Genomic DNA, 19,490 nt, shown 5'->3' on the forward strand with positions numbered 1-19,490 from the left:
TTCGACTCCCTCAGTTTCTGAAGATTTATTCTTTACATCTAACCACTGATTCCACAGTGTTTGCAGCCTGCATTTGCCAATTTAATTCTAAATTCACTTTTTGTACTCTGTTGGCAGAACAGGAATAAAAATAAGTGACTAAAGCTAAAAAGATAAAGTATACATTAGAACAGTAATTGATTTTTTTTCCTAACCACAAACGACATTGTTTCCTTTGATGAAAAAGACTGAGTAAACATTTAAAATATATACTTAAATTGTGGAGTTTTACCTAAGCAAGAGATCACAAAGGAAATTATATCCTTGCCATATCCGAAAATCATCCAAAAGAGTTTGGGAAACATCACTGGAATCTTTGAGGAAACAAGAAAGCCCAGCAAACATTTCAACAATTTCTAGGGGAGACAGGTCATCTGATTGTTGCATATTCTGAACACATGTAGATAAACATTCTTTTTCTGTAAGAATAAAGAAATAAACACATTATGTCAATTGTGTAAAAAAACTTTCTTGTTTCTGAACAGGTTTTTAGTGAAATATTAAATTTTAACATATCTATGAAATACTGTAAGATAAATGTTACACATTCTAAAAGTAAATACATGATTCAAATTCATTGGGAAAGCTGTGCCTCTAAGTAAACAAAGGGTAATATAGGAAGGGTTGAAAAATAGCTGCCATTTATTAGAGTTTTCACATCATATTTGGATGCCTTATCATTAAACAAAATGATTGCCCACTGCCAAATATTTTTGATCTTTTATATTAATATAGTAAAAGGATGGGGGAAAAATTAAAAACTAACATCTAAGTTTAAGAAGACAAACCCAATCACTAATTAAAAGTTCGTATCAGAATGAATATAGATCAATGAGACACAGAAATACTTCAAGAAACAAAATTTTAAAAACTATGTTTGTACCACCTATTATATCACTAGTTTAAAATACAGTTTATACCCCATCACTGATTTTGGTGATCAGAAGCATTTCAAAGAAGACCTTCCCTCTCTTACCTTTAACGAAATTTATTTGTGTAAAGAAACCCAGTTTCACATAACAAAAGCTAAGAAGATTTAACAAAGCAATGGAGGAAGAAACAAAATGGACAATTTCTCCTTAGTGCAGATAAAGAATCCTCACTTCAGTTATGATGCGTCAAACAGATTATCTATCTACTTAAGAAATATCTTCAGAAAGACATTTAACTGTAGCATCTCAAAAAAACTTTTTTTCCCCAGTAAAAGAGGGAATAGGCCATGACATAAAACTTACATTATAATTGAACATTTACACCACAATGAAATTATTTTAACTCTTGTACATATCCATTGTTTGGATGAAAATTTCTAACATTTATTTAAATTGCCTCACAAATAAAAATAAGTGTTTTTTATCTTGACAAATATACAGTTTTTAACTTAAAACAGAATCTTTGGAGAACTGACAGAGAAAACCAAATCTGTCATCATATGAGGCAGAGAAAAGCGTAAGGAATCTAGAGCACCTAAAATGAGAACCTAAAGAGATACTCACCATGAATGTACTTCACTACATTGACGCTAAGACCATGACGGGATATGGTCATAAGGACTTCTCCAGCACTCTTCCTCCAAGGCAGGTTATAGGGAGGGCACCAAGAGGTTATTGCACTGAATAAAAGCTGGAGATCATCTTTTTGAGCCAGCTCCTCGGCCGGAGAAACAAAACTGCAGAGTTTCACTAAAATCTGAAAAAAACAAAACAAATGTGTATATACATAAATGAATGGTTGGGGAAAGGGAGGAGCTAGGAAAGGACTAAATCTGACCATTAAAAATTCTGACAGCTCAGGATTGGTATTGAGTGATATCATTAAAGCCACAATGAGAAGGTCTCTAACTCCGGCAACATTAAAAGAGATCCATAATTTACAAGTGTGTTATGGTGAGGCAGTAAACCAGTCCTACTTTTATCAGCTTATTAAAAACACAGTTCTGTTTCCTATCTTCTCTTCACCACGGTATTGTTGCATATCTTATCCTGACATGGCATAAATCAACAGTAACATTTAAGCTCAACATTTTAGTTTTCGAATTTAGTTCTTTGTTAGTTTGTCATAGGTGAAATGTAATTTTCTTCTCTAAAAAGGGCAGTTTTAGAGAGATAAAAGTAAAAACAGGTCTTTAAAAGTAAAAGTATTTTCAAATTGTTTCAATTTCTATACACGTAGAAGGGATATTAAAATAACATAGTCATCTAAATTCAGAAATATCTTTTAATTAAGTCTCATATCCAAAACTCTTCTAAAGCCTTGCTTTCAAAGGATATTCAAAACTTGTTAAACTCTGGAATGAGAATTACTCCTTAACTATGATTTGCAAAATATACACTACACAAGTGCTCATAGAATTAAGAGCCTGCTATTGTTTCCATTCTCAATTGATTTTTTCTTTTAATTTCAATTCAGTGTCAGGAAAAAACTATTCTTTGTGCTAAATTTTCTAATCTAAATATTTAAAAAAAAATATATATATATATATAATGTAAATAAAATAACCAATTTATGAAATAATTTTATTCTCTTAAAAGAAAGTGGCTTCATGGAGTTTGAGTATTTCAGTATTCGTGGGGAAACTGATAAATAGAAAAAAATATTTGAAATATCATGTTTTGTCTGAAGAAAGCTAGGTATTACTTTTCCTACTTACTTCAATGCAAAAATTTACTTGAAATACTAGAGCTTTCTAATTCATAGTTGCCAAATATCAGGAAGAAAAAAAAAGAATTAAGACTTCAGAAAAACAACAGCATACTTATAAAATCAGTAATATAGGTATTCCCTCCACAAAAGAATGCCTGGAGAAACTGTTGAATACTGAATGTCCATTAATACTCGTGATATGTGTATCTTTTCCCATATGTCAAATGCAGCAAAAAAGATACATGCTCACAAGAGCATATTGTTGATTTTCACTTTTTGTTGGTTCTCACAATGCTCTTAATGTGATTAGAGGGATGGGTGTCATTTCTCTGATTGTAACATAAAAACAAACCCGAAAATAAAATACCTTTTTCCAAATCTAGTCTTTGTTCTAAAAAATAAACTGGATTTAGTTCCCCGAGTTTGTTGACTCTTAAAATAACTGGTTTTTAATCTTTAAAGGGAAAAGGCCTCTTACAAAGAATGTAGTATAGTTCTTTCATTCTAGAGACGAGAAAACTAAAGCAGCTACATGTCATTCCTCTTCTGCCCCTACACTACCACTTCTAGGGTGTAGGGACTGTTACAAAGTCCAGCCAAATGTGCCAGAGCATTGAGTGCCACATCAACAAAAATGAAAACAAACAAACAAAAAACCCCCAAAACGAATGTGTACATGAAGCAATACCGACTGCTGAGGTCCCAGGAAACCATCTGTCACTTAACATAAACATAGGGATTTCATCTATCAAAAACACTACGTATTCTGAAAACATTCAATGTTTGTCTCCACTGACTTTCTAGACAAAATGTTGAAAACAATGTGCAGCCTGCGATGAGAAACGAGTAAAAGGCAGTGATGTGATGCACTAAGGGAGGGGGCAGCTGGGTTCTCATGGTGGCCGTGCTCCTGCTGAGGACCAGGCCACGGCTACCGGTTTCCAGAAATGGGGACTTCAATTGAAGTTCTCTTCTGAGTCCCTTGTGGCCTTCACATGCAGTGATTCCAATGTGCTGGAAAGGAAACTCACATTTACTTGTAAGTCAGCACGCACTGCTTTCAGATAGAGGAAACGTTCTTTTAAGTTTTACAAGAAATCTTTGCTATACTTATTTGGTATTAAATGTATAAAATTCAGCTTCCATTTATTGCCTAACGTATTAATTACTTCTTTAGAGGGACTTGACTGAAATAGGGCTACTAGTCTAATCAGCAAAGACTCAACCCATTATGTTCATCAACACTTTCTTAAAAGCAGCTTTAACTCCTACGAGATTTACTCTTCCACTTAGTGCCACTGCTTTTCTCAGTCAGTCTCATTCAGGAGCCAGATAACCTGAGTTCTAATCCTGTTTCTGCCATTTACTCGCATCACCGTTTTGGGAAAACAAACATTCTGAAGTTTTGGGTTGTCTTGCAAATTATATGAGACCATGGATTTAAGTCAACCACCAGCGCAAAAGTATCTAATAAGTTGAGTGGTCAATAAATATTTGCTGAATTAGTAGTTTATGGATAATCTTGTCTTCTTCCTAAAACTGCCTTAGTCTCCCACCCCTGTCCCTTCATTGCCAGCACTTCTGCAAGCCCAGTCGTTCCTGCAGTAAACACCCCAGTACCATGAGGTGCAGTCCTCATGTACACCTGGCTCTACCTCACCTACTGCAGACCCACTGGCCTCTCTCCTCGCTGCCTGCTCCCCGGACAGCAATCACGGATACTGTTGTTCTGTATCTGAAGTCCTAAGCAGAGAACCATAGCTTTGTGTATTATTTCATTTAAGTCTCACAAAACCCTTTAAATAGGTATTATTTTCATTTTAGAGATGAGAAATCTACATCTTCGGTTACATAATTTCAGAGAATTGGATTCAAGCGGGTGTGGGGTTGTTTTTTAATTGGGATGAAAACACATAACATACAGTTTATCATCTTAATCATTTTTAAGAATAGAACACAATAGTGTTAACTATGGGCATATTGTTATGCAACACATCTCTAGAACATTTTCATCTTGCAAAACTGAAACTCTATACCAACTGAAAACAACCCCTCTTTTCCCCCTACCCGCAGCCCCTGGAAACCACCATTCTATTTTCTAAGAGTTTGACCACTTTCAAGACATAGAAGTGCAATCACGGAGTATTTGTCTTTTTGTGTCAAACGTGCTTTTTAACACTATAGTCCCATGGGCAGACTGTACTCTAAATGTTTGTAGTTTGCTTGTTTTGAAAATTTCTTCCGCAAGACAGGATATCAAAATCACGACAATATTTCCAACAACAATTGTTGGAAAAATCTCTCCAGGATTAGCTAGTGTTAGGCTAGCTAATCAAGGTCTATTTAAACCTTTGTTAACACTACTGCTATTAAAGGAATAGTGGCAACAGGGGGAAAGAAGGGCTTCACAGGCAAGGAGCAGAGGAGGTAGCAGCAGCCACCAAAATAAACTATCATTTATGAGTTAAATATTTATAGGTTAGGGACTTCCTGGATACCGACAGCAACAAAAGAGTTTCTTGACATTATCAGAAATATTACCACAAGCTTAATGATTATCAATAAAAGTTTTCCTTGCTGAGTTCATTTCAGAGATGTTATTGCCATATCAACTATTAACTTTAATAGTTGAATCTGTCAGAGAAACAAACCTGTCAATGCCTTATTTAAATGTTCCTCAAAAGAGTTGTACGATTCAAGAAATGTGACATTACATGAGATAAAGTAGGTTTATAATAAACAACATGAAATACTACAGAAAATGGAATAGGCAGAATACCTATTTAAGGAGTGCACCTGCCTCACTTTAAACGGTGGTACAGACAGTCAGGCAAACAGCACCTTTCATACCTGTACAAAAACTTTCTGGAGCAGTCCACGGCGTTCTGCTAGAGGTAGCTCATTCTGTGCACCTCCAACTGCCTCGGGCACATGTGGAAGGTCAAAAAACAGATATAAACATTTAACCAGGGTGGAAGGCACTGACATCGTTGTCATGCAGTCCACGGTTTTCTGGAAAACAAACCAACAAATAAATGCACAGGTAGATAGACAGACAGACAGACATAACTGTAATTGGCACAGCTAAGTAAGCTCACAAATTTTAAGCCAGGAGTTAAATCAGTAACTCACAAATTTTAACCCATAAAAATATACATCAAAATGACTCTTAAATGCCTGAAAGAAATTTAAAAAATGACTCTATGCTGACAAATACTTATTTCCCATTTGGACAAATTTGCTTTGTGTTGAGATGTTTGTAATTTATTTAAGTATTTATTAAGTTTACCACTTATTTATTAAGAGACAGTGTGTTTCAAAGAACAGAAGCTTTAGGATTCAGAGGGAAAAAAACTTAACCATGAACTTGGACAAACGAATCTGGCTGGACCTCTCTTTTCTTTCCTATAAAATGGATATCATGGTAATATTTCTTAGGATTAATGTGAGGATTATATAAGATAACAACTGCAAAGACATGTGAAGAACTGAATTGTTGTTGCTTTATTATCACTTTAATTCTATTCTTATTGTAGATTGTTGGGTCTGGAAAGACACTTGAGGGATACAGCCATCCATCACTGAGACACAAAAAAAATCTCTGTTATTTTCAAACATTTCTAGAGGAAGAAATTTCAGACCTTATGGTGAACGCTTCAGTACTGTTAGGAAGTATGCTATAATAATCATCAAAATTTTTCGGGCCAGCTCGGTGGCTCAGGTGGTTGGAACGCAGAGCTCCTAATGCTGAGGTCGCCGGTTCGATTCCCACATGGGCCAGTGAGCTGCGCCCTCCACAGCTAAGATTGTGAACAACAGGGCTGCGGTGAGCTGCCGAGGGCTACCATGTGCTGTCAAGAGCGGCCGGATGCTGGCAGCAGCCAGCGAGAGCTGCTATGAGCGGCTTACTGACGACTGGCCACGGACTGCCTCAGCAGGGGGCAGCGCAAGTCTCTTAATACCAGCATGGGTCAGGGAGCTGCGTCCTACACAACTAGACTGAGAAACAATGGCTTGAACCGGAGTGGGGCGGAAGGAGGCGGAAGAAAGAGGTAAAAAATTTTTCCATGTGCAGTTTGGAATAAAAAGTTTTACCATGCTGGAGATCAACCGGTTGGCACCACCTGTTGATTAGTTTATTAACTTGTTCGGCAAACGTTTATTGAATGCCTAGGGTATGTCAGGCAGTGTGCTGGGAGCTGGGCATGCATGCATCCCTGCCCTTCAGGAGACTGTAGTCTACTGGAAGAAACAGGGTTCATCCATAACTGTGATTTAATCTTTTAAGTATCACAGCAGTAATGTAAAAGGTTTGATAAACACTGCCAGGAGTGGAATGGAAAAGTGTAGGAATTAAAATAAGAGGGAAAAGATTATTTGGACGACACACAGGAGGTTAGGCCATATGGTAGTACATTATAATTCAGGAATCTGGATTCAAAATTGCTGACTCCTGAAAAGCCACAATAGCAATGTCTAAGGAGTGTTTATTATATAACAGGCATAAGGCTAAGCATTTTATCGACATTATCTCATCTATTCCTCAAATCATCCCTATGAGGTAGATTCTATTATTGCATTATTCTTACTTTACCAATGAAGCAATTGAGGCTGGTCACTTACATACCCTGCCTTAAGTTACAGAGCTGGCTAAGTGCTCCACAATGCATATGCTCAATGACCTATGCACATCGTCTCTCATTCTAGTTTGACTTTTATTTTGTTCACATTGGAGAGTCAATGAAGTGTTACAAACAGAGGAATAACAGAACCAGACTTCAGAGAATTAGGTGGTGGTAGAATAGTTCATAAATTAGACATAAAGAACAGGAAGGCCAGGGTAATAGAAAACTAATACAGAAAACCACACAGGTATGAGAAATGGGCCTGAACTAGTGTAGTAGCAGGATGATGAGAGGAGAGAGAGCCTGAACAACAATCCCTTGCGGGATCTGGCCCCTTTCTACATATTATTTCCTGTCTCCAATATTAAAAAGCATTCTGCTCTTCCTACTTACAATTTATTCTTTCTAGACAGCCCATGTCTCCATACATCTGATGTTCAGTTTAAATGTTTGCTCATGTCTGAAACTAATTTCTCATCTTTCCTCCTATCCTCACCTAGGAAATTTGTAACTCGCACATTTCTGTTTTCACAGCACTACATATATTCCATATAGCATTTTATAGTTTTATCTTCATCTACTTCATCTCTGTTACCTACAGGTTGATTCAGAACCGTATTTTAGTCATCTCTATATTTCTCTGCTGCCAACAGAAAATGGCATACAAACAAAAAAGTCAACTAAAAACATAATAGTAAATTTTCTTTTAAAATGTCTTTTTCCAGATAGATTATTGGTACCTTTCCCTTCTCATTAAACAAAATGGTATGATTTTTCATTTTCATCTTTTAACTGACAGATTAAAACTGGTATCAAAACTGGCAATTGGCAACATTTGTTAATTTTTAAAAAGTGATTAGATTTCTCCTGATTTTTTTTTCAATTAAAGTTTATTGGGGTGACAATGGTTAGTAAAGTTACATAGGTTTCAAGTGCATAATTCTGTAATACATCATCTTGTATTACTTACACCTTTAAGGTGATCTATTCGTTCGTGCACATTTAGTTAACCCACATGTACTGACTTTCTAACATGTGTTAGGTATTTATGGTAGGACATAGTCCTGTTTACAATTGAGAAAGAGAAATACAGCATCTATTGAAAACATGAATAAAATTTAGAAATATTCCATTTAAAATTATTATTTTATCCTAAATTTCATATCCTAAATCAAATGAAATTTTGGTACAGTAATATAGAGGCATTTATAACTATCGTAAACAGCAAATAAAATTAGTATTTTGATAGTCATCTGGAATGGCCACGGATACATGGAAACAATGGTCCACTTTAGGACTATTCTGAATAAATAGTCCTAAACTAACATCTCCGGAATAAACATCTCCATTTGCCTGAGACTAAGGGGTATCTTGGGATGCGGGTCTGCTATGCTAAAATTCAGAATGTACCAGGTACAAATGGTACCACGTTCTATGTGTATTATGACATGACAAAGTTGAAAAGCACTATTCTAAGGCCTTTCCTCACATGTAAAAAATGCATAAAATATCAACTTTACAGGGATGTCGTGAGAAGCATGAAATAATGTGTAAGAAGAATTAGAAGAATACAATGATTATCATAAAATCTTATTTGGACATGATAATAAATTTAATTGTACAAAATCCCAAGATGATTAAAAAAAAAAAAAGAGGTTGAGTTATCAAACATGAAAACGAAGAGCTCACCTGACCAGAGGATGCTAACAAATTAATTGTTGTCAGAAGCATCCAGCCTCTACTGGCTTCTTCACTCTGATTGATTTCCAGGAATTGGACTATGGCCCGACTTGCAGCCTCTAGAATACCAAAGGAAAGCTATGAGGTGGGGGGAAAAATATCACACATAAAGAGGTTCTTCCTTAAAACCTGCAAAGAAATGATCGTTTACTAGCATGGACTTTATATTAGCACTATTACATGCTCTACATAAAATGTGTTAAAAAGAACAACGTTTTAATCGTATACTAGGGCCCTTATAGCATATCATATCAACATAGAAATTTAAAAGTCAACCTATATATTTTAGGGAAAGGTATGTCAGGAACCAGTCAGAAAAGTCATGGAAGAGGTAAAATTTAAGCTAAGCCAGCCTGGAAAACAAGTACAGGTATCCCTGCTTTTTGAAAGTTCACATTAGGCCACTTCGCTTTTACAGAAGACCTGCATTAGTACCTGCTTTCACTAACTGAAAGAAATCTGAAAAGGAGTTTTGCTTTTACAAAAAAAGGTGAAAAGTGAAAATGGTGCTCAGCATTTGTTTTGCAGTGTGAGCTGCTACACAGGCAGTGCTCCCTGAATAGCAAGAGGGACACTGTCAAGCTCCCTCTCCAGGAACTACACTCAGCATCAAAGTGCCATAGCTTTGAACTGTGGCTGTGAGTATCTGCACTTTATCTGGATTTAGTTTATGCATCATTAGCTAGACGTATCAGAAGGTATCGGAAAAGACTGTGAGGGCTTATAAAGGTATTACGCTTATCGTAACACTGGATGTAATTAAGCATTTCGATCATGGTGAACAAAATAAAGGCATTGTCAGTTTGTTGAACTGGCCTGCTTCCAATATTCATACTGTTTACATGCAGAGAGAAAGAATCTTGAAAGCTGCTGAAGTTATTATTGGTTCTGCTAGTAGCAAAGTGGTCTCTTCTAAGCGGCATCCAGTAATGAATAAAATGGAAATTCTGTTGCTTGAGTGGACTGATGGGGTATACAAAGTGTTGTGTTTATTTAGCATATCATTTCCACTTTCACTGTGTGTTAGCATTATTTTAGGGTTTATGTGTTATTTGGTATGAGTTGGTAAGTTATCTTATGGGTCTGGGAACGCTCAAATTTTTTTCCATATAAGTTAACGGTAATTGCTTCTTTATGTCATTTTGGTTTAAAGGTTTCATAGGCAAGCTCTATTGTTGGATAATAGAGAACACCTGTATATGTTTGTCTAGGAAGTGGGAGAGAGGAAAAGGAACAGAGATTAGGAGCACAGCATTTAAACAAAAGTATAGTTAGAGGAATGAATCCAATATGTACAGATCAAGACAAATAACTGTATTAACACGGGTTTAGTATTCCAGAAGAGCATATGTTGAGAATTAGAGTCTATATTAACAGTAATGACAGAAAAATTGATGTCCATTTATGAAGGAAGGGCTGTATTTGACTCTTTGGGCAAGAGGGAACAAACATCATTCCTTAAGTAAAGTTGGTGATGAAAGGATTATTCTAAACTAAGACTATTAATTTAGTAGTGACATATGGCAAAATGGAAGGGTAACGAGATGGGTGGATGGGGGCACAAATCAGGAAGTTGCCTCAGGGATACACAGAAGGGGTGACTTGTGCAGCTGATAGCAGGAACAGAAACAGTGAGAGAGTCATTCATAGAGCTGACATTGCAAGAATCTTTGACAGTAAATTTAGTTAATTATTGTTTTTGACATAAGGGAAAATACTGACCATGCACTTAATTTCATCAGCAGTTTGTCAATTTTTATATTGATAAAATGAGATGAATTAAAGTTGTTAAAAATAAGCCTTATCTATCCGTTTACTCTAAACCAATTGGTAGTTACTAATGTACACTTAACAAACTTCATAAAGATGCAGAATATAGGATAAATAGACTTTAGATTGTCTTAGAGGTATTTTTTTCTTTCATTTAATATAATCAAGATAAAAGTGTTTTATTAAATAATTGAATTGATACAAAACTTACGCATGGTACTGTGCTGGGCATATTTTATCTTCATATACTTCCATTTGAAGGAATATTTTAATAGGAAAGTGTTTTGGATAGCTTATTTTTACTGAGTCTTAACTGTACAACAAGCACTGTTCTAAGTACTTGCAGATTTAATGCATTTAATCTTTACACGATCTCTGAGTTATTTTATATTATTATACCCCTTACAATAATATAAACTAAGAAAGGGAGAAGTAATTTGCCTAGAAGTCACATAGCTAGTCAGTGATACAACCTATATTCAAGTCCAGACTGTCTAGCCTGTAAGACATAAAAGATAGTGACTAAAAAAAAAAAAAAAATATTACTGGAAAAGAGGGAAGCCAACAGGAGCCTGGCCTATTTCTAATATTTACCTAGTATCACGTAAGTGCTGAAATTATTATATTCCTATGTTTACTGATCTATAGTCTCTCACTCCGCTCTAGAAAACCGACACCACGGGAGCAGACTCCTGGCCTGCCTCGTTCACTGCTGACCCTCATTAAGAAGCATATCACTGGCACTAAGTGGCCACTCAATAAATATCTGTTAAAGGAGAGAATAAAACAATCTAAGGAGATTAAAGGACACACTGAGCTCAACTTCTTATGAACATTAGAGGTCTGGTTTTACTACGAGTAAGGGATTCCTGAAAGCTTTGAAAAGGGGAGTAATACAAAGGAAGCAATATTCAACACTAACTAAATTGTGAAGGTCTCATTGGAGAAGGGAGAAAACAAAAGAACACCACCGAGAAATCTTCTTTAGCAATTGTGGTTTCAAATCATTGATAAAAGGTAACCTGCAAATTTTTCTCACAAGCCTACAATGGACTCAGATTTGCTACATTACATGAGCCCTCTTTCTTGATAGGAATTAAATGCTCATGGAAGGAAGAAAACTTCCCTGTTAGCTAAAGTTCTCGATTAAAGGCTGACATGTTATGCTTTCATATCACAGGCTTCTTCAAAATTAGGCAACTTTGGTTTTAAATTGCATATTTTCAATTTTGTAACTCATTTATCTCTAAAAAACCACTTGCAGTCTCCAATTTTTTCATAGTTATATCAATGCAATGAAATTCTATATCATTAGAAAGAACATTCATTAGTAAATGAACTGGTCAATACCACCTATGCTTCTCACAGAGGGGGAAAAACAGATTTTGAAGAACTAAACAACTTTAAGAAAGTTATCTTCCTAGTAAAGAAGAACCTAGAAACCTAAGATAAGATACATTTTGAATGAATTTGAATTCTACCCACGTTATTTAACACTATTAATGTTAAAAGAAAATTGGACAAATATGTATTTTCACAGCTATTCCGTAAATTGTCAATTATAAATAATTAACACTAATGCTTATTTTGAGAACCAAAAATGTACTCTTGGCTTGAAACTGTTCTAGTTATTTGATCAATGGCATTTATAGGAGTGTGTGGCTTCTTCTGTTTTGGTTGTCAATGAACATTAGGTATTTCTCACGATAAGAAAAGACAAATAATGGATTTAAAAAAGCCCCACTGCTTTGTTATTAAACATTAAAACAGTTCAATGGATTGCTGAGCTGATAATAAGATAATACACATGAAAATACACTTTGAGAAGGATCAAGATTGTATAATTACTAAACCGTATCCCTTCAATAATTTTACCAACTTAATAAGTACTTGTTGTGAGAAGAGGGTAGAGAAGACCTAAGTTACATCAGCAATAACGTAAAATTATATATTTATCATTATATATTTGGTTTTAAATTATCCAGACAAAGAGGTCTGAATAAGTAGTGTGGTTGAATGACATGGGAGAGATCTGAAATTCAGTGACAACATAAACCGCCTATACGTAACAAATGTATTCAGAAGAACTATTTTATTTTCACCTACTAATTTCAGTATGTTGCCATTCAAAACACCTTAATGGAACCTCCTACTTTTTAAGTAAATCAAAAAGCTCAGTATAGAGGTCCTCTACTCGGCAACAGAAAGAGCATCTGGAAGGAGTATCTGGGATCCTTCTCTCGATAGTTTCTCTTCCTCTTCTCTTTCACAGATCCCAGGGTCTTTTTCTAGCCTGCTTCTCAACATCTGGCTCTAAATGATTTCTGTGAGATCCTTTAGGTTCTATAGCTGGGTTAATGAGACCTCATGTCAGCAGTTCTCAGACTTCAGAACCATCAGGGGTGCCAAATGAAAATGCAGATTAAAGGACCTCAGCATGAATAATTCAGGTTTAGGAAGTCTGAGCAGGGCCTAGAAATCCGCACTTACAATTTTTCAATGTGAGATATGCATACAAGAGTGATGTATATGTGTAATTTGAAGTATAATAATGAAATGAACACCTAGGTACCAACGACTAAGCATTAAAAATAGAACATTTCTCTGTGTACCCCTCATCAGTTGCATTCCTTCTTCTCTTCCTCCAACATGCAAGCACTTCACTGAATTTTATGTTAATCACTTTTTGTTTTTCTTATTGTATTCTACATGTGATTATATCTTTGAACAAGAAAAACCTGTTTAGCTTGCTTGTTTGGGGATTTATGTAATGGTGTCATACTATTTATATTCTTCGGCAACTTGCTTTTATCATTCACAATTGTTTTTGAGAATCATTCAGGTTGGTGCATTTAGCTGTAGTTTACCATTTTCACTGTGATGCAGTATTCCGTTGCATGAATACACCATAAATTATTTATCTTCCTGTTCATGGTCATTTGGGTAATTTCCAGTTTTTGTTTTGGGATTATAATAAACACTGCCATAAATATTCTTATATACGTCTCTTGGTTCATAGAAATCTTCATTTTTTAACCAGCTTTCCAGATGGAGTCTGATGTAAATGGTCCAAGAAGCACTGTCTTTGGTATTTCATGTTCTTTAGAGTGATAGATACACAACATAAACCTCTCTTGTTAGTACTGACTTCATCTTGAGGCATGACTCCAATGCTTCATTTTGGAGGGGGAAAAACTCTGAATCTTTACTTTTATTGGAAAAAACCCCACTGTCAGTAAGAAGGTTAGGTGCAAAGAAGGAAGGTGGAGAGTGGGCAGAGAAAGAAAAAAAAAGCTCACTATAAAAATATATAACATTTAGTGTTATCCTTAAAAAATTATGTATACTAGAAAGTAATTTTAAATTAAACTTCTGTAAAGCACGGTTTCATAAAACTGAAAAACAAAAGACCCATGCCTAGCCAAAAAAATATTGCATTAGAATCTTTAAATTTCACTTATATTTAACAAATACAAATTTAAATGACAATTTAACTTGTTATAGGAGTTAATGACAAACCGTTATTATCCCATATGGAGGGTTGGCAATCATTTGACTCAAGTTTTAGCTTTCACGCTGCATTTCAACACATATAGTTAGATTGGAAAATACAAAAATGGAGTTAGTAGAGCTCATTATTAGATTAAATAAGAATAGGATGTAGACAATTTTAAAAGAAATTTAAGTTCCCAGTGTACACTGAGAGAATATAAACACATTCAATTAGTATTCAGAACAATCAGAACATAAAACTTGTTAAAAAATAAGTGCAATACAACAACTTTTCCTTTGCAAAGTCCATTTAAAATATAATCATTTTCAGTCTTAAGCTTCAGGATGACAATGTGAGAGATGTCAACAGTATTATTACACTTATTTTATTAAGGAAGAAACCAAGCCCTAAACAACCCTTTCCCAGCCACCTCCGCTCCCCGCCCCAACTTCCATAAGTTAGTCAGAAAAACAGTATTAGAATTCATAACTTCCATGCTTCTTTCCATTTGATGATACATAACCACACCTTGGGAATAAAATTACCTGAAGGTGTTGTGGCTTTGAAATCCTTGGAGGACAGCGGGACATACTGTTTTTCTGTTTAAAAAAAAAGGCTGGGTTGTCTCATTGGGGATTCACTAGTAATCCCACCATAAGCTGCTGCAGAGATGCCAACTGTGGTCAGTATCCCCTGGCTTGCCCATCGCTGAACCGCTGCCCACGGGGGACCGCACCTCTGGGTTTAACAGACACCTCGCGTGCAGCAACGTCATTAATAATACACTAAAGATATTATTGCTCACAGGTGGGAGTTTTCTGCTTCAATGATGTAAATTTATCATGTTTCCTTAGAATTAGCAGATTGCATGGTTGAACTTAACAAATAACTACATGAGGTGGGAAAAAACCTTAAGCTACACCCTCTACACATGGCCACAAAATTATATATTTTCTTAAATTGGTTGAGAGTCACTACATATTTTTGACAAAAGCCACACGAAGTCAACAACCAAGAGAGAATTAAGGGAGTGAGAGAACTAGAACTGTGAAGTTGCCTCATGGATCACAAATCAGTCCATGTATTCATTTTGTATACTGATAGTCCCTAAAAGTTTCCACTTTTCCTAACTTCCCATTGATAGACAGAATTGTAGAGAAGCAGGGTTCCTCCTGAGATATCTGCAATGCATGTTAGAAGTGATGTGATAAAAAAAACCTTGCTATGTGAGCAGTGATTAGGTAACAAACAAAATAACAAGTATTCCACACCAAATTCAGAGGAGTCCTAGAAAAATAACCTTGTCCTGATGCAAAACAAATATAGCCATCTTTCAAAAGAATAGAAGGCTCACTTCACCTCTTTTTGGAGAAAAATTATGTGCATGTAAATTATAACAATCACTGTCAGTGAGAACTTCCTGTAAAATAAAAGATTATGCAAAGTATCGAAAGTCGCCAAATTCATACAAGCAGAAAGTAGAATGGTGGTTGCCAAGGGCTGAGAGGAAGAAGAAATGGAGAGGTGCTGATCAGTGAGTATAAAGTTACAGTTATGCAAGACGATAAAGTTCTAGAAATCTGTTATGCAGTACTGTGCTTACAGTTAGTTGCACTGTGCACTTAAAAATTTGTTAAGAGGGTAGTTACGTTATGTGCTTTTTGCCACAATAAAAATTTATCGAACAATCAGAAGATAACAATGGGATATGCAAGAGTAAGTCAGTTCAGGATGTACCTAGATCCTCGAAAATATAGAAATTTTTACTATAAAAGATTTAAAAAAAAAATCTTCATGGAAGTATTTTTGATAATTATACTGACCAGAAGAAACTTCCAAAGTTCAAGACTAATAAAAATAAAATAAGAGAACAAGGATTTCCATAGTCAGAGTTCTTTAAGGCTGACTGAAGAGATACTCCAAAATAATGCTTTTGTCTCTTAAACATCAGTAAGGATAGCTTTTCTAACACTGCTCCAAGTGATAAGGTATTAAAAAAAAGGGGGGAGAAGGGCAGAAAATTCTTACGTCAAAGCCAGTACAAATTTATTGAGCACCTAATCTGTGACAAGCATTCTTCTATGTCGCAGACGAGTGAATACAATAGACAATAAAATTTAGTAAGTAAATAAACAAGATATTTTCAGATTATGATAAAGCTGTAAAGTATTTAAGGCGACTGAACGGAAGTATACTAACTGACGTGAGGATAGAGGAGAAAAGATCTATTTGACATAGGGTGATTAGGAAATGTTCTCTTGTAGAGGTAAATTTACACAAATTGAATTGAATCGCCTGAATTCAGAAGTTAATAAATTTCAAAAGTTTAAAACTACAAATTACATGGACTTATATCCAGGCACAGGGGGCTCTACATATTATGTGTGTAAATCCCTCTGAGTCTATAATTATTTCAAAATAAAATCTTTAAAAATTTTTATATAACTATTACAGTAATTAACAATGAGATATCTTCTACTTCACTTAAGATAACTTTCATTATTTCTAAAAAATTATAAAGAGATTAAGGAAAACAAACTTCCAATACGGAAAAGGTTTTTCTACAAACATGTAGATTAGGTATTTACGAAGACAGCAACAGAGAAGTGATTATAAATAAAGTTTGGGGATTTTTTTCTCTAATCTAGGGATATCATTCAAGAAAAAAATGCAATAAGCGTCAACTTGTAACAAAGAAATTTCCCTTATTTAAAATAACTAAAAAAATAAAAAATAAAAATAAAAAGTAAATAAAATAAAATAGCTAAAAAGGTATAAAACACACAAATCTTATATTTAATACCAACATCACTTCTATAAGAGTAACTGAAATCAGGAAAGATAAAAAAGAATGCAATCCTATTTTGGATGGAGAAGACAGGGGTAGGAGCTTTACCTTAAACTGTCTTACTACCTTTCACTGGACTTGCTTCAAGGACTGCAAATATAATTAAAACCATCTCAGTTTAAAATCCGTACATCAAGTCATATAATGTACTGTTTCTGAATAAGGGATCCTGTTGTTGATCTTAAAATATTAATGGCTGTCACTCCAAAGACTCCATAATGGGCTCCAGTAAAAGATGGAAGGTTGAACACATGTATTTATCTCTGCTCTCTCCTGAAACCTCACTGCAATGGACTGAACTGTGTGTCTCCCCAGAATTCCTATATTGAAGCCCTAACTCCTAATGTATTTGGAAATGGAACCTTTGGGAGATAATTAAGCTTAGATGAGCTCATGAGGGTAGCGCCCTCATGATGGGATCAACGCCCTTAGAGAGACATCAGAGCTCTTCCTGTCTGTCCTCCAGGTGAGGCCGCATAGAGAAGGGGCCACCTGCAAGCCAGCAAGAGAGATCTCCAGAGAAACCAATCAAGCTGACACTATGACCTTGGACTTCCAGCCTCCAGAACTGTGAAGAAAAATTTCTGTTGTTTAAGCCACTAGTCTATGGCGTTTTGTTATGGCAACTGAGCAGACTAACATACTCACTAAAATGGTTGTAAAATGATTTTTTAAAAAGCATAAATGCGTGAGGACAAAGAGAATAGGAAAGATGAAAGCGACAAAATTTTGGATAGTAAAATAGACAGTGGTTAGTGGTAACTAATTTAGTAAATTCTAGAATCTTAAAGCAATGCAGGAAACGTAACTATACTACAAAAGAACCCTCCAAGAGGCTCAGGAATTGGTGGCACTAGGTACGTTTAAGAGTAAGTAGAACCCTAGGTCCCCACTCCAATGTGGGCACTAGAATGGGAAAGTATTCACTGCTAAGAATAAGAGACAGTGTTTGGATTGGGGTGAAGGGGGGGCATAATAATGCCATACCAGGTACGGCTGTTGATTCATGGAGGTAAAGTAGAAGCAAGCTCATGTACTGAATACTGAGGAGCCTCAGACCTTTCTCCTACTTGACTTTCAAAATGTTCCGTCAGACATATACGGTCTAGGTAAAGACTAGACATTCTTCTCCAGGGACTCTGCCTAGCCAGGGAAAGAAGGCCAACAAAATGGCCCAGCAAGATCATCTTGGGCTGAAGCCCAGAGTTGCAAGCTCCACCCACAATTACAAAGCTACACAGCAGCTTTCTATCCATTCTTACCCAGGAACAGATGGCCAAGGATGAGACATGTGAGGACATTCTCTAACATAAAAGAGAGAGACAAAAATGAATAAAAAAGGAAACCTGAAAGAAACAGAGTACGTAGAAGATGAAAATCTGAAAGGAAAACAAAACCAAAACCTCAGAAAGCTAAGAGAATTCATGGGGAAAAAAAAGATACCAAAAAAACCAAAACAAAAACCTCCTAGAAATTAAAATTACATGTCACAAATGAAAACACTCCATAGAAGGGATGGGTGGTAAAACTGAAGAGCTCTCTTAGCAAGTAGAGTCAAAAAAACAAAGACAGAAAATAAAAGATAAAGGTAAGAAAATGAGAAAGAGAGTGTTAAGGGTACATTTGACTAGAAAGAAAAAATAGAGGGGAAGATATTGTTACATAAACAATTCATGAAACGTTCCCAAATTAAAGGATATGAATTCCCAGATTAAAAAGGGTCCAATGAGTACTCAGCCTAATGTATAACTAACTATGGGTCTACTACATAATGTGTTGTCAAGAAATTTGTAACACACAGGCCAAAGAGAGGATTCTAAATGCTTCTATAGAACAACAACAACAAAACCAATACAGGCCACAGAAAAAGAATCAAGAATCTAGGTAGCTTCAGATTTCTCAATAGCAGTACAGGAATCTAGAATGTGGTAAAGAAATGATTTTTAAATTCTGAGATAAAATGATTTCCAACCTAGAATTTGATACCCACTGAAAGAAGGATAAATGTAATGCAAGCTACAAGATTTTCCAAAATGACCCTGAGATCTCACCCTGGGATGCCTGGAGAAGGACCTAGCTAAGCTCCTCCCACACACTGACCTCGTCCCCAAAGGTGCAGCACCCAAGCTCAACTTCCCATGACACCAGTAGCTTCCACTCTGTAGTCGGAAGGCCTGGAACTTCCCCTGGCCCCAAAGTCCCCTGGGGCTAAGCAGCTAGCATTCTCAAGCAACTCCTATAAACATCCAACAAGTACTCCAAGAGCCCCGATCACAAGCAGTTTGTGTGTTTCTTTGCGGATAAGATGGCATTCATGCCTGTGCTTTAGAAT

General features: G+C 35.7%; 1 protein-coding gene across 8 annotated transcripts in view; it reads right to left on the minus strand.

The window, feature by feature from the left end:
• The window catches only part of WDFY3 (WD repeat and FYVE domain containing 3), a 248,184-nt gene that overhangs the window by 128,128 nt on the left and 100,566 nt on the right, over positions 1–19,490 (minus strand). For all 8 annotated transcript variants that reach the window (XM_081056216.1, XM_081056218.1, XM_081056217.1 and 5 more), the window contains 4 exons: positions 8,997–9,106; positions 5,533–5,694; positions 1,536–1,728; positions 272–458 (listed from right to left, as the gene is read on the minus strand). In XM_081056216.1, the coding sequence (XP_080912342.1) occupies positions 272–458; positions 1,536–1,728; positions 5,533–5,694; positions 8,997–9,106 (652 nt within the window). The remainder of the gene's footprint in view (positions 1–271; positions 459–1,535; positions 1,729–5,532; positions 5,695–8,996; positions 9,107–19,490) is intronic.

Source organism: Rhinolophus hipposideros, assembly GCF_964194185.1.
Source record: "Rhinolophus hipposideros genome assembly, chromosome: 1".
Taxonomy (NCBI): Eukaryota; Metazoa; Chordata; class Mammalia; order Chiroptera; family Rhinolophidae; genus Rhinolophus; species Rhinolophus hipposideros.